Genomic DNA, 14246 nt, shown 5'->3' with positions numbered 1-14246 from the left:
TGTATGACAAGTACTTTATTGAAAATTGCAGGTAAATGGGTACTACCATTTGGTAAGATACAAACAAGCGGTATTAGGGTGCGTCTGGAACGCAATGAGTTCCACGGCAGTGCCGGAACCGTAAGTGATGCGACGGCACTGTACGCGTTTCGTAAGCATACGTCTTCAGCAGCCTACCAGCATGTCTGTGGAGTGTGGGAGGAACCTGGAGGGAACCCACACAGGCATTACTCCAGGCTGCTAGGCGGAAGTGCTAACCCCTTAGCCTCTGTGCTGCGCATCTTTATTTTCTGGCTGCTGAAAGCAAGGAAAATACTTCTGGGTATTCGTGAGCATGTAATTCAAAATGCGGGGCTGGATCAATCATCAAGCATCAGCGCTGTCACGTGGGGAGAGTCCATAGCCCTGTGTAAGCTATAACGAGTGGCACAGGATGGCTACTTCAGCTCCATGCAGCCAAACAGTGCTTTTGGGAGCAAGCAAAGGTTGTAAAGGGGAGTGGTAAAGTGAATCTATTGCTCTGCCCTGCCTGGACAAAAAACATGATCGCTTTAAAGGAGTGTAAACAAGGGTCAAGGTTTTGTTTTATACTTGGTAGTTATGCCAGATATTATAGATTGACAGTTCCCTTTTATTTTTTATGGTATCAAGGGATGCCAGAACCAGTTAGATTACCATTCTACCAGTCCAATAGTTCTAAGGCGTAATATTTGGATGTTAACAGTCAGTAATAGTGCTCATGCACAGAGTTGAGAAAAAGTACACTTGCACCAGAAAGGTTAGCTTTCGTTTCAATAATCAGATCTAAAATATTTGAGAATGCCTTCAATCACAGAGAGAAATTGTTCAGCTTACGTAAGTAAGTACAAATGAGATCAAGCAGATGTAGCCATCCAGTGTTTCTGGACTTTGGAATAGTACGACTCAAATCTGTATGTCAACTGGTTGTTCAATTGCTAGGAAGATACATTGAAGAGACAATCAGTTATGATAGTGTATGTGCCTAGGAATTTCTGTGTAGCTAATACTAAAACCATAATTGAATACGTTTAGAATATAAAGAATCTATGTAATCTTGTGTAAATCTAATTAAAAGACAAGTCCAAAAAGACCCCACAGGACAAGGTAACAGTGTACACCCCCCCCCCCCCTGGGCGCCAGGCGCAGAATATAGCGCCCCCATGCAAGAGCAGGGGGGTTAGGGCCTAGTCCTGATATGTGGAAGAAAAAAGTGCAGCGCTAATGAGTGTACATAATATACAAGAGTACAATTGAACATATATATATATATATATATATATATATATATATATATATATATATATATATATATATATTGTGAAATAAAGTCCAATACTGAAATAGGGCTTAAATAAAAGTCCCAAAGAAGTGATTCATCTTGTTGGTATACATATATAAATCCAAACGTGATGAAAAGAATCCCAACATCATTACCATGATCGTAGGAGGAATCAGGATCACCTTGTAAAGCCTGAACAGGTCTGTTTGCTATATGGCAATTCAGACCCATTTGATCTGGTGAGAGCCCACTTTTACTGTTCACTTGGTGTTGGGGTTCTTTTCATCACGTTTGGATTTATATATGTATACCAACAAGATGGATCACTTCTTTGGGACTTTTATTTAAGCCATATTTCAGTATTGGGCTTTATTTCACAATATCCTATATATATATATATATATATATATATATATATATATATATATATATATATATATATATATATATATATATACACACACACACAATTGTACTTGTATTTTAGCCACTGAAAATATACAGCAAAAATAGTTTGTACTACTGTAAACCGTTAAAAATGCAGTGAGACTTCATTTTTAATGGTTTACAGTAGTACAAACTATTTTTGCTGTATATTTTCAGTGGCTATGCAGGTGAAATACATTCATCTTTTTAAAAACATTTCTGTACTTCTGTATAGTTAAAATTATAGATTTAAGCATTCCCGCACTTGTCTTCCCAGTTGCAGTAGAGGAGAGACACCTTACACTCGGAAGACACTTCAGAGCACTTTCTGTGTGATGAGAAGTCTTTTGTTTTAGACTTAGCAGGGCTAGTAGTAGTAGATGCAGGAGGGGATTGAGAGAAGGAATCGTTGGAATATGACAGTATGTGGGGGGTTGTTTCCTCGTCGTGTCTCCTCGTGAGTAGCTGAGCGCCCGTGCTGTGCCTGCATAAGAGGCGGGGAGAAGCAATTCACTAGACTAGTTTATTAGGCTTACCCGCTCCTTCCTCTTAGGTGGCATGATCGGTGGTCGGTCGGGGATGCAGGGATGTGAGTTTGGAGTGACCCTCTTCGATGTGGTAGGTCCTGGTCTGTCTGCTTGGCAAGGAGCTGAGCGCTCAGACATCCATGCACCTCGCCGGTGAGCAGATGTCTCTTCACCGCCTACTGCCGAAGCCCAGCTTCCCTCAGCTCAGCGTCCACAGACTACAACTCCCGGAATACAGCGTGGCGGGGGTGCTTAGGCGCGAGGAGGAATAAGTTCCTCCTCCGCTGTGAATGCTGGGCGGCTGGCTTGTGACGCCACTGGTTGCTAGACGCCAGGCGGCCGGTGATCTAGCAACCAGTGATAAAAGGAATAGGCAGCAGCTTCAGCACAGACAGACCGTCGCGGTCCAGAGCTACGCGCGTCTGGGTCCGGACGCGGCCCGGAGTCCGCCTATTGAGGACCCGGGGGCTAGATGAAAAGATTTGACTGTAGGTATCCGTGTGGATATAAGGCTTACCAGAAATCAATAAAAAGTATGCCAGATGATAACATAAACCTACAGTGGAAATCCGGGAACAGCTGTCCAAATGGATGCACAGGATCTCGAAAGGCCACCGCAATGGAGTTTAAATGAGGAAAGAAAAAATGCCATAGCGCAAAACCACTAGTAAAAGCAAACTAGTGCACTCACAATGTGAGACTATCACCAACCATAGATTAAGAAGTGATAGGGTGCTGAATAAATGCTCATTACCAAAGTAAATATAAATCAATGAATTCTATGACAATCCACACAAAATTCCAGGTGAGAGTGAATTGTATATGAAACTTCCACCATCAGAAGGAATTGGTTAATTACTCCTTACCAAATATAAATAATGAAAAGCTGATCTGTGAACATGCAAGGAACAGGACACCTCCACCGATATATATGCTGCTTACCAGATAATGGTAATAAGACTCGCGATAAGTAATCCAAAAGAGATCCTGATAGGTGATAAACCCATGACACCACCACCTGTATTAAATCTACTTACCAGATGACAATGGATTCAAGCGAAGTGATCTATTATTGGATGGTTTGGGTGAATGCAGAGGACCGGACCTCAGGTGCCAGCCAATGGGGACTCGGGGATGAGCAGGATGCAGGCAAAGATTCAACCCCCTGTGTCCCGGTGTCACAATGTATCACAGAGTGACCGAACACGGTGTGACCAAGCGCAGGATGCTGCGGCGCTTGGTCACATCTTTTCATCTAGCCCTTCAATGGACTCTATGGACAATTTATTTACATTTTGATTTAATGTTCTGATCACATACAGTGCAACTTATTTTTGTATTGTTCTTTGGGGTGTTGATCACACTTGAAGTCGCTGCTCTACTTATATTTTTCTGGTTGCACTAGCGCAGTTGTTTTTTTCTGTTTATATACTAGTCCTGATATGCCTGCAGGATCTTTCGGGGAGTCCTGTTATCCCCAGTAGTGTGCCCAAAGATCGCTCAGTAGTTCTCAGAGCTATGTGAGCATCAAGCTGGTGACTGTCGCCTGCTCTCTGCTCTGCTACCCCCGCCATCCAGCCCTCCCCTCCCCCAGTGCTGGCCTGTGGAGGGAGAGGCTGGCTCAGCCTGCCAGCAGCTCACCAAGAGGCTGAGCTGGGTTCCGGTCCAGGCATCTGGGTGGATCCTGACCATATGGTTGCAATATTTCCCCAGCCTAGACCCGGCTCTGTGACGTCTGCCGACAGTGGGCTTCAGCCCTCTGTCAGCTGAAAATGGGTTACAGGAGTGCAGAACGAACTGCATTCTTGTGATCCACAGGAGAACTTCTCCTTTTAAGTATGAATTCCACTGGATTGATTCTTTAAAAAGAAGTTTTCCATTTCCATTCTCGAAGTATGTAGTGATGCACAGCACTAAAATCGCATGACAGTCCCAAAGCACTCGCACTAAAATCGCACACCACCTGCACTGCATAATTGCATCTTAAATCGCATTCAAAACAGATCAAACTAATGTTAACCAGGCCTTAGCTTAACAGTGCCCTGCTTAAGTAACATACATACAATTTGTAAAAAAAATGTTTCATGATTGAGCAAGTATGCAGCGCTTTAATAAGTTCTCTGCTGCCATCTAGAGGTTGTGTGGATAAGTGCAGCACAATTATAGACTCTGATTTTCCTTCCAGGTCAACGTTCATGTACGAGCAGTTCCCAGATCTGATGAATATGTTGTGGACAAGGATGCTGAAAGACAATAAGAAGAATTGGCGCAGAGTTTACAAGGTATTGGGCGGGGGCTTGTCTGTATGATGTATGTCCGCAGATGTGGTGTTTAAATTACAAGGCTTAATTACCTTTAGCAAAACCAAAGTGTTATATATGTATGTGAAACTGCAAGTTAGAACTAGTGCGTGCATGCATGCACACTTTTTTCAGAAGGACCCCAAGCTGCTGTGTGGGGGGCCCTAGGAATCTGACATTTTGAGCTTTAACGTTGCTGGCTAAACTGCTCAAATGTCATAGGCTTTCAACACCTACCTCTAAGTATGTCATAATGCTCCTGTATTTGCATAATGGGCAGAGACCATTAATGCACAGAAAAATGTGGCCCCTTCCCTTCCATTCCTGTCTTATGTTCTTCTCCCTTTTTTCTTTTTAAAAAAAATTTAATTTTTCAGAAATGTAAAGCTTTGACTGATGCTACAATAAAATCCTTCACCCTATTTGGGTGAACGTCTGTTTGATCAACTCATCCAAGGAGTCTCCAAAAGTTTAACGGGGGGTAAGAGTACTATTCTCCCCCAATCCTCAAAAGGCAAGGCGCCCTGCATTAAGTGGGGAGGCCCTCTTTCATGGCTCAAAGGCGTTTTTTTTCGTGCCTCAGGGGCACAAGAAAAAGGTAAACCGTTTAGAGCCTCTGGAGGGAACAAGGCTTGGTCTTGTAAGCCCAAGACTAGCCAGTCTGGTTCGGTGGACAAATCCTCTTCAGCATGAAGGGGCGCCCTCACCTGATTCGGGGGTGGGGGGACATCTGAGTTACTTTTGAGGAACCCTGGGCATCTCTGATTCAGGACAAATGGGTTCACAAACTAATTCGTTCAGGGTAAAAGATCGAATTTTGGTCTCTCCCAGCAGACAGATTTTTTTCCCTCAAATCTTCGTCTGTCTCCGGATCGCTTGAAGGATCTAAGGGAGTCAGTGCAGGATCTCCTTGCACAAGGAGTGATTTGCCAGTTCCTCAGTGGGAACGGTTTCAAGGTTTTTATTAAAACCTGTTCACGGTGTCCAGAAAGGAGGGCAAGGTGCATCCAATTTTGGACCTCATGTCACTGAACCGTTTTGTGCGGGTGGAATCCATTCGGTCGGTGGTAGCATGTTTAAATCAAGGGGACTTTCTAGCCTCCATCGATATCAAAGATGCGTATCTGCACATTCCTATATAAGGGAGACATCAGAGGAATCTCCATTTTGCAGTGGCGGTGGAGCACTTTCAATTTGTGGCATTACCCTTTGGCCTAGCCTCTGCTCCCAGAGTCTTCACCAAGGTATTTGCTCCGGTGTTGGTTTTTGCTCCGCAAAAGAGGGATTGCAATCCTTGGATATCTGGATGATCTGTTGAGAGCAAACTCTCACCCAACCTTGTTGGGCGACCTGTCAATCATGGTCAAGACCCTTTAGGAGTTTGGATGGACCACCAACTTCAAAAAAATCTGCGCTGACCCCATCGGTGCGACTAAATTAAATGGGTCTGACTTTAGACTCCCTTTAGTTTCTCCCCAGGGACAAACTTCAGACGTTGCAGAGAGAGATTAGATTGCTGATGGAGAATGATTTCTCATCTCTGCCAACTTGCATGAGAGCCTTGGGGCTGATGGTGTTGCCCTTCAAGGCGGTCCCATTTGCTCTATTTTATTCCTGGCCTCTGCAAAAGGAGATTCTTGTCAAGTGGAACAAGGATCCACAGTCCTTGGACAGAATGATATGTTTGAGCCGACTCACGAGGTCAATGCTCTCATGATGGCTTCTGTCGCCCGCCCTGAGCCAGGTCAAGTCCTTTCTGCCGCTATTGTGGATGGTGGTCACAACAGTTACCAGCCTGTCGGGCTGGGGTGGAGTGCTGGACAGTCTCTGTGCCCAGGGAGTCTGGTCGACAGAGGAGTCCTCTTTACCGATAAATGTCCTGGAACTCGGAGCAATCAAGCTCTGCCTGCTCCACTGGACGAATCGGCTACAAGGTTCCCCAGTTCAGATTCAATCCGAAAATGCCACTGCTGTGGCCTACATCAATCACCAAGGGGGCACAAGGAGTGCCCGGGCGGCTCACGAGGTGGCCGAGATTCTGACTTGGGCCGAGGAACATGTTCCGGCTCGTTCAGCAGTTCACATTCCAGGAGTGGAGAACTGGCAGGCGGATTACCTGAGTCGTCAAGTTCTGGACCAAGAGGAATGGTCCCTGCATCCAGAGGTATTTCATCTCCTGTGTGTCCTGTGGGGCACCCCAGAGGTCGAACCGTTTGCGCCTCATCTGAACAAGAAGGTACAAAGGTTCTTGGCCATGGCTCTAAACCCTCTGGCCGACGCCACAAACACATTGGTGGCTCCTTGGTATCGGCTGCTCGATGCCTTTCCTCCGATACAGCTTTTGTCGAGGTTCCTCTGCAGATTGGCAGTGAAAAAGGTGCCAGTAATCCTGGTGGCGCCAGACTGGCCTCGCCGGTCTTGGTACGCAGACCTGGTAAAGATGGTCGTCGAGCCTCCCTGACAGCTGCCTCTGAGGGAGGACCTGCTGTCTCAGGGACTGATCTTCCATCCTGCTTTATGGTCGCTGGCTTTAACGGCATGGCTGTTAAAGGCCAAGTGCTGAGAGACAGGGGTCTCTGAGTCTGTGATTCCCTACCCGGTTGAGGGCTAGGAAAGCTACTTCCAGGAAAATTTATCGTATTTGGAAGATGTGTATTTCCTGGTGTGAATCGCAAAACTTGCACCCTTGTTTTCAGTTGCGAGGGTCTTGGCTTTCTTGCAGAGAGGAGTTGAGCAACGGTTGGCCTTGGGCACGATCAAGGGCCAAGTGTTGGCCTTAGCTATTTACTTCCAACGCCCGTTGGCAACAAATTCCTTGCTCCGCACCTTTATTCAAGGGGTGCGTCATCTGGCTCCTCCGAGAAGATCCCCTTTGCCTCCATGGGATCTGAATTTGGTTTTGTCTGTTCTTCAAAAGCCTTTTGAGAATATTAGGGACATCCGGGTCGATCCCATATACGTATCACATTGTTACCTGTTGCTTGAATGTTATATGCTGCAGTTCTGTATTTTAATGCGACTTGTTTTATCACGGCATGTACCTAATTTTTCCACTGCATGTTACTGTACCATGTTTCTTTTGCCTTCAATAAAAACCGTTTAAAAAGAAAAGAGAATATTAGGGACATATCTCTGCGTTTGTTATCTCAGAAGGTTTCCTTTCTGGTGGCTATAACTTCTGCCCGCAAAGTGTCTGAATTGGCGGCGCTAATAGCGATAAAGTGATTCTCCGACCTAATCAGTCCTTTCTTCCTAAGGTGGTATCTGATTTCCATTTAAATAAAGACATTGTTTTGCCTTCACTCTGTCCTAAGCATCCCAAGGAAAATGCCTTGCATTCTCTGGATGTGGTTGGGCGATCAGGGTTTACCGGTCGGCCATGGAGCCTTTTAGGACATCCATTTCTTTTTGTCTTACTGAGAGATCTTGTAAGGGTTTGGCTGTGTCTGCTGCGACCAAATCCAGATGGATTAGGCAGACATTTGTTCAGGTTTATTCATTGAAGGGTCCGGTTCCTCCTTTCCCTTTTGAGAGCGCATTCTACTAGAGCGCTGAGTGCCTCTTGGGCTTGCTCAAGTGTATAAGGAGGCGACTTGGTCATCCGGGCATACTTTTACAAAATTCTACAAGATTGATTTATTGGCATCTTCGGGTGCCTCTTTTGGCCGCAAGGTTTTGCAGGCTGCTGTGTAAAGAGACTTGTCTTTTTCTCTTTAAGGGGTCAAAGTTTGTTCGTGGGTAAGCTCCTGTTACTGGTTGAGCTTTTTTCTTACCAGTTGACTAAGTTTTTCGCCTTGGAAATACGTTAACTGTTTTCCCCACCCCTCATGCCTATACTGCTTTGGGACTTCCCAAGCGTAAAGAAGCATTGCTGCTGCGTCTGTCAATGGACGACAGAAAAAAATGGATTTTTTGAAGAACTTACCGTAAAATCCTTTTCTCTGAAGTCATTGACAGATGCAGCACGCGCCCCTCTATTATGGGAATGGTTTATATCTTCTTTTCAGTGTTTGCTACAAAACTAATTTGAGAGCACAGTGTGAGGTGGGTTATGCTGAGGACAGCCCCTATAGGCATGTCACTGAATTTTTTCACTGCCTAGTCTACTCCTGTAGATGGCGCATAACCCAAGGGTAAAAAAGCATTGCTGCTGCGTCTGTCAATGGACTTCAAAGAAAAGGATTTTACTGTAATTACATTTTTTTATTACATTTAAAAAAAGTCTTTCTCTTTAATTTTAACAACTTTATTGCTATCACAAGGGATGAACAACATCCCTTGTGATAGCATGGGCTATGACAGGTCCTCTTTATGGCAAGTTCTGGAATCTTAGACCCCTGGTCATTTCTTTGGCCTCCAAACCGAACTTGGTTTGATCAGATGCTGTTACAAGCCAGTAACAGCTTGTAAATAACCCGAAACCAGAGGTGGCAAAATGCTTGTTGCTTTTGGTTTCTCCTTCATCGTTATTGTATGGTTTCAGTCTCGGGCTCTCCCGTTCCCAGGAATCCCATACCGCCACATGTAAAAGAGATTAAATGACTCTCAAGCCACTCAGATCACTTTTACATTGTTCAGCATCGCTGGCTGGAAAAATAAATAAAAATAAGATACCAAGTACATGACTGCAGCCATGTCTTCTGTAAAACCACCGCAACTCTAGGATGAATGGGTACATCCTAGGGGCGAGAAGTGGTTAACGGATTACAACCTGTTGTAAAAAGCAAATTTACAGAACTCAATACCTCAAGTCAAAATGTACACACATAAGAGAAAACATGCTTGAATAAGAAGTACAAGTGGTATGCTTTCCGTTTTTAATTGCACAAAAAATAGCATTTTCAGAACTAGCCTTCTGAGTGTTTCCTTCTCAGTACAAGCTAGGACCAAGAGCACCCTGAAAGCTTGTCCTGAGTATTGAAATGTTAGGGCAAAAAAAATGTATCACAGACAGTATTCAGTTTTTTAGTGCACTAATACCACTCCAGTCACCTCCAAGTTTTTTTTTTTTTCCTAAACCCTTAGTCGGTTCGCACTGGGGCGAAATGACTCTGTACTACTTCGGGGGGCGACTTGTGCATTCCCATGCACCACGACTTCGGAGCGACTTGCATGGACTTCACATAATGGAAGTCTATGCAAGTCGCTTCGAGGTCGCCCCGAAGTAGTACAGGACCCTTCTTGTGTCGCTCCTATTAGAACGTGTCCTGTAGCAGTCAATGGACTGCGAGGGAGCGTGACTTGTCAGGCTGACAAGTAGCCTGACAAGTCGCGCTAGTGTGGACCGGGTCTTAGAGTCCTGGATATCTTTTTGTTGTGCAATATGTTGGTATTTGCAAAAAAAAAAAAAAGACTATATGTACAGTTTAAAAAACAAACCTATAAAACAAAGGGTTGTAAAAATCCTGACCTCAAACCAATACATTTTCTCTTTAAAGTAAATAAATGTTCACCTTCAGCAATATTTTCCGAAAAGGCGAAAACCCCTCTATGCAATTTTTTGTCTAGTGAATAGTACCATGCTCCTCCTATTTTAAATGGTTCACATCCTCCCAATAAACTTGCAGCTGTTGGGGGACCTATTCAGAAAAACTACTGGCCCATCAATCCCCCTCCATCCTGCCATTTGCTGGACGAGCTGGACATTTGAACTCAGCTAGAGAAGGATAGAGCACAATGCTCATATGCACAGTTTAAACAGCCCAGGCTGCCGCTACTGAGCTTGGCCGAAGCAGGGGTGAGTGCATGTGCACAGTTTGTACAGCCCCATGTGGCCACTAGGGGGTGCACAAATCAAATGTCCAGCCTGTCCTGCAAACGGCAGGTATAGAGGAGGGTGAAGTGGCCATCATTTTTTATGGAGAGGTCCCTCAACTGTTGCATGTGTAATGGGAGGATGTATACCATTTAAAACAGGAGAAGCGCTGGTATGTACTATTCACAGGGTAAGGAATTGCATATGGGGTTTGTTAAAATAACTTGCTGAATATGAACTTAAAATTTAAAGTAGACTTTCACTACAACCTACCCTTTTACGTCATAGTAATCCTTCCCTTTACTTATTATTACAAAGTCTACATTCTTGGTCCTCCCTACCCCCTGCTTCCGTTCTCACCTAGACAAGATGGACCTCAGCCTGCTCCTGGGATATCTATATTCAATATCCCAGGAGGCATACACAGCACTGGGGGAGAAGGGACCTGGTGCTGCGTTGTCAGGGGGCTACCTGAAAAGGCTAGGATGGGACAGCCGGCTCTCAATGACGATGAAAGGAAGATGGTGGTGCAGGATCTAGTGTGGAGTAGTGGATTTCAATAGAACTGGGTGTTGTGTTGGGGCTGCTTATAACAGTTCAAATATAAATATACACACGAATCGCTCCAAAAATACCGCTTTTAGAGCGATCTTCCGCCATTTAGTTAGTACACCACTTTCAAAAGCTGATGGCGACAGTTCATGCAAGAATATCCAAAGGGACAAACGCAAACATTTTTCTCATACAATACCAGGTCGTACGATTTTCATTTAATGAGTACAGGATTCGCCTGTAAAAAAACGAGTGACCAAGATTGCGCATGCTCGGTAACAATTCAACACATTGCATAATCACTAGAAGTTGTATTCTGTCTTACGAGAATTTTCCCAACTCTAGTAACTCATGCGTTTTCAAAAAGAGACTTGCATACAAAAAAATTATCATTTGTCTGATGTTCTCATCATGGGTACCAGGCATTGTGTAGTGAGTGTGATTTATATTGTATATACTTATTCACTCTCGGCAGTAAATTAAGTAGAAGCATTGGCAGAAACGAACACAAATTTTATTTTAAGATCTAAGTAGAGGGGGGAAGGATTAAACCTCAGACTTCTACAATCTGCCTATTGGGGAAATTTCTCATGATTTTCTGTGCAAACCTCAGGACAAGATGTGGGAGAAAATGACTGATAGCTATGTTTGAAAGGGCTAGATCTTTTAAACTCATATTATTATGGAGAAGGGTTAGACCTTACTCCTTATAAATTCATATATAAGCTTAGGTGCTGCTCTTGAGCTATTTAATTTGGGGGGGGGGGAATGAGAGTTTGTGTACACATGCCTGCTGTCTGGTTTGATGCATGTTACAGAGCAGATGATCTGCCGCTCAAGGTGAAGGGAAGCAGGAAGTATTGGGAGCCTGCAGGGTGCAACGTACGTTCTCTCCTTGCACTCCCTTGAGAGCTGTACCTGTTAATATTTAATGCCTTTACACACACTAGTTATACATCCAGTCTTGTCTTCTGAGGATTTGCTGCCGGGCTCATCCAGGCTCTCTGCTTTTATTACTAACATTTCCCTTGGTTTTTTTTTTTTTTTTTTGTGCAGTGAAATCTCAGTTTCAGTAATCAGAAACCGAAAGAGAAGGATTGTTGGCATCAGTTTTCCAACACTAGCAACTTTGTGTTTCGTGTCTATTCTTTAGAGGCAGTTAAAGTTTGCACTCACTGAAGCACATCTCCATCTCTGCTATGGACAACTATATCTACAGTAGATTTGCCCTTCTGTGCTGATATGTAGAGGTCCTTAGGAACAATCTTAGTTTTATAATAATCCCAGTGTGGTGATTGTACAATTGCAACTTCTGTTCAGGGGTTTCAGTTTGCGAGCAGGTGCCTGCTTGTCTCAAAGTAGTTGTTCTTTACACGAGAGATCCGATGAGATCTGCCTGTCAGTTTTTTAGGCGGATCTGATCGGATCCCCCATGCATCCCTATGGGGCAGCGGATGTCAGCGGTGACATGTCCGCTGACACCCGCTGCCATCCGCATCCGATCCTGTCCGTGAAATCTGGACGGATGGAAAATTGGGTTTCGGATGAGAGCGGACAGGCGGTCTGCTCTCATCCGATTCCCCCATAGAGATGCATGGGGCTCTGACATCTCCCTCTCCGCACACAGAGCAGAGAGGGAGATGTCACCTTCCTGCTCAGCGGGGGATCTGTGTTTACGATGCTCTGCTGAGCAGCACGGAATTGCCTACGGAGGCGGACCATGTAAAAGAGCCCTTTTAGGAGAGAAATTACAGGGGTAGGGCACAATTAGGGAAACACCAGGTAAAATAATAAAACTGATGCCTAAGTTGATGTTGGACTGCCTTTGACATCAAAGACGGCCTGAATTTTTCTAGGAATTGACAAATCTAAGCCTTGGATGGTGGATAATGGAATCTTAATCACTTTTCATGCAAAGATCATTCTAGTTGTTGCAGAGCTGCCGGAGGCGGAAAACTAGCCCAAACCTTGTTCTCCGAAATCGACCATAGTGTCTATATGATATTGTGGTGCGGCACCCAGGGAAGGTGCGAGACGTCATCCACATGCCAGTCAAACCACAATTTGACAACACCAGCCGTGTGAATCGGAGCATTATGGTCTTGGTAAATGGCACGGTCTTTGGTAAACAATGTCTGCACTATGGGGTGCACGTGGTTGGCAAAAATTTGTTTATGGTCGCTGGCAGAGACTCAACTTTTCAAGGTGATAATGGGACCTGCAGAAGACCAAGATATGGCTGCCCAAACCATCTTTTACTCGCCACCATGCTAGATTGTGCATGATTTATGGGTGTTGCACCACTCTCTCCTCTTCTGAGCATTAATACTGGTCACATGTGGTTTGGCAATGGGAGCTCATCCGTGAATGTTTTGCTTATGGAGTTCCCTCCACAGAGTTTTTGTGGACATGGGCTTTGGAAGACTGAGATTGAGCTCTGCAGTCACTTTTGTGGCAGTTTTTTTCTTATTCTGGATCACAATCCTGCGCAATGTCCTTATTGTCTCTCTTGGTCAGCTGACCATGTTGACAGCACTTATGCTCATCAGACAATGCTTTCAATAAAACTGTATGGCCTCTTTCACATGAACGATCCGATCAGATCCGCCTGTCAGTTTTTTAGGCAGATCTGATCATCCATGCATCCCTATGGGGCAGCGGGTGTCAGCGGAGACATGTTCACTGACACCCGCTGCCATCCGCATCCGATCCTGTCCCTGAAATCCGGACAGATGGAAACCCTATTGGGTCCGCTCTCATCAGATTCCCTCATAGAGAGCAGCGGGGCTCTGACACCTCCCTCTCCGCACACAGAGCGGAGAGGGAGCTGTCATCTGCCTGCTCAGCAGGGATCATTGTATCGATCCCCCGCTGAGCAGCACGGAGTCCACCGACGGAGGCGGACCGTGTGAAAGGAGCCTATGTGCAGTCATAACGTTTGATACTGTTCCCCCGGCAACTTCAGTCACAGAGGCACCAGCTAAGCAGACCCCACCAATTTGCCCTCTTCGAAGCTTGGTAAGGTCTGACATGACTCCATATTACTAGCAGCACACACAGTGAATGGCGAAAGGGAGGCTTCCCACCTAGGTGTCCCATCACACAGCCGAAGCAAAAGAATGTTACATCACTTCTGCTTTCAATGCGAAACATGTTGTCACTTTCACACCTGCAAATCATGTAGTGTTATTTTTTTGTCCAACCCCCTGTACATTTCTCTGCAGATAATAAACCAACTGTATCCAGTCAAAAAATATTGTATAGCTAAATTGAAGCTAAAAAGCTATTATCCTCATCAAAGTTTTGTTGAAAACCCATGACCTCAGAAACCTGGAGTCCTCTATGACCTCCCAGACTTCCTAGCAATAGGTAATTGGGCTTATCTA

General features: G+C 44.8%; 1 protein-coding gene across 3 annotated transcripts in view; it reads left to right on the top strand.

The window, feature by feature from the left end:
- The window catches only part of CLINT1 (clathrin interactor 1), a 170178-nt gene that overhangs the window by 93721 nt on the left and 62211 nt on the right, over positions 1–14246 (top strand). For all 3 annotated transcript variants that reach the window (XM_082254541.1, XM_082254540.1, XM_082254539.1), the window contains exon 3: positions 4439–4535. In XM_082254541.1, coding sequence (XP_082110667.1) covers positions 4439–4535 — 97 coding nt within the window. The remainder of the gene's footprint in view (positions 1–4438; positions 4536–14246) is intronic.

Source organism: Pelophylax lessonae (genome assembly GCF_965119305.1).
Source record: "Pelophylax lessonae genome assembly, chromosome: 4".
Lineage (NCBI taxonomy): Eukaryota > Metazoa > Chordata > Amphibia > Anura > Ranidae > Pelophylax > Pelophylax lessonae.
The sequence above is the reverse complement of the archived record's forward strand: the minus strand, read 5'-3'. Positions and strand labels throughout refer to the sequence as shown.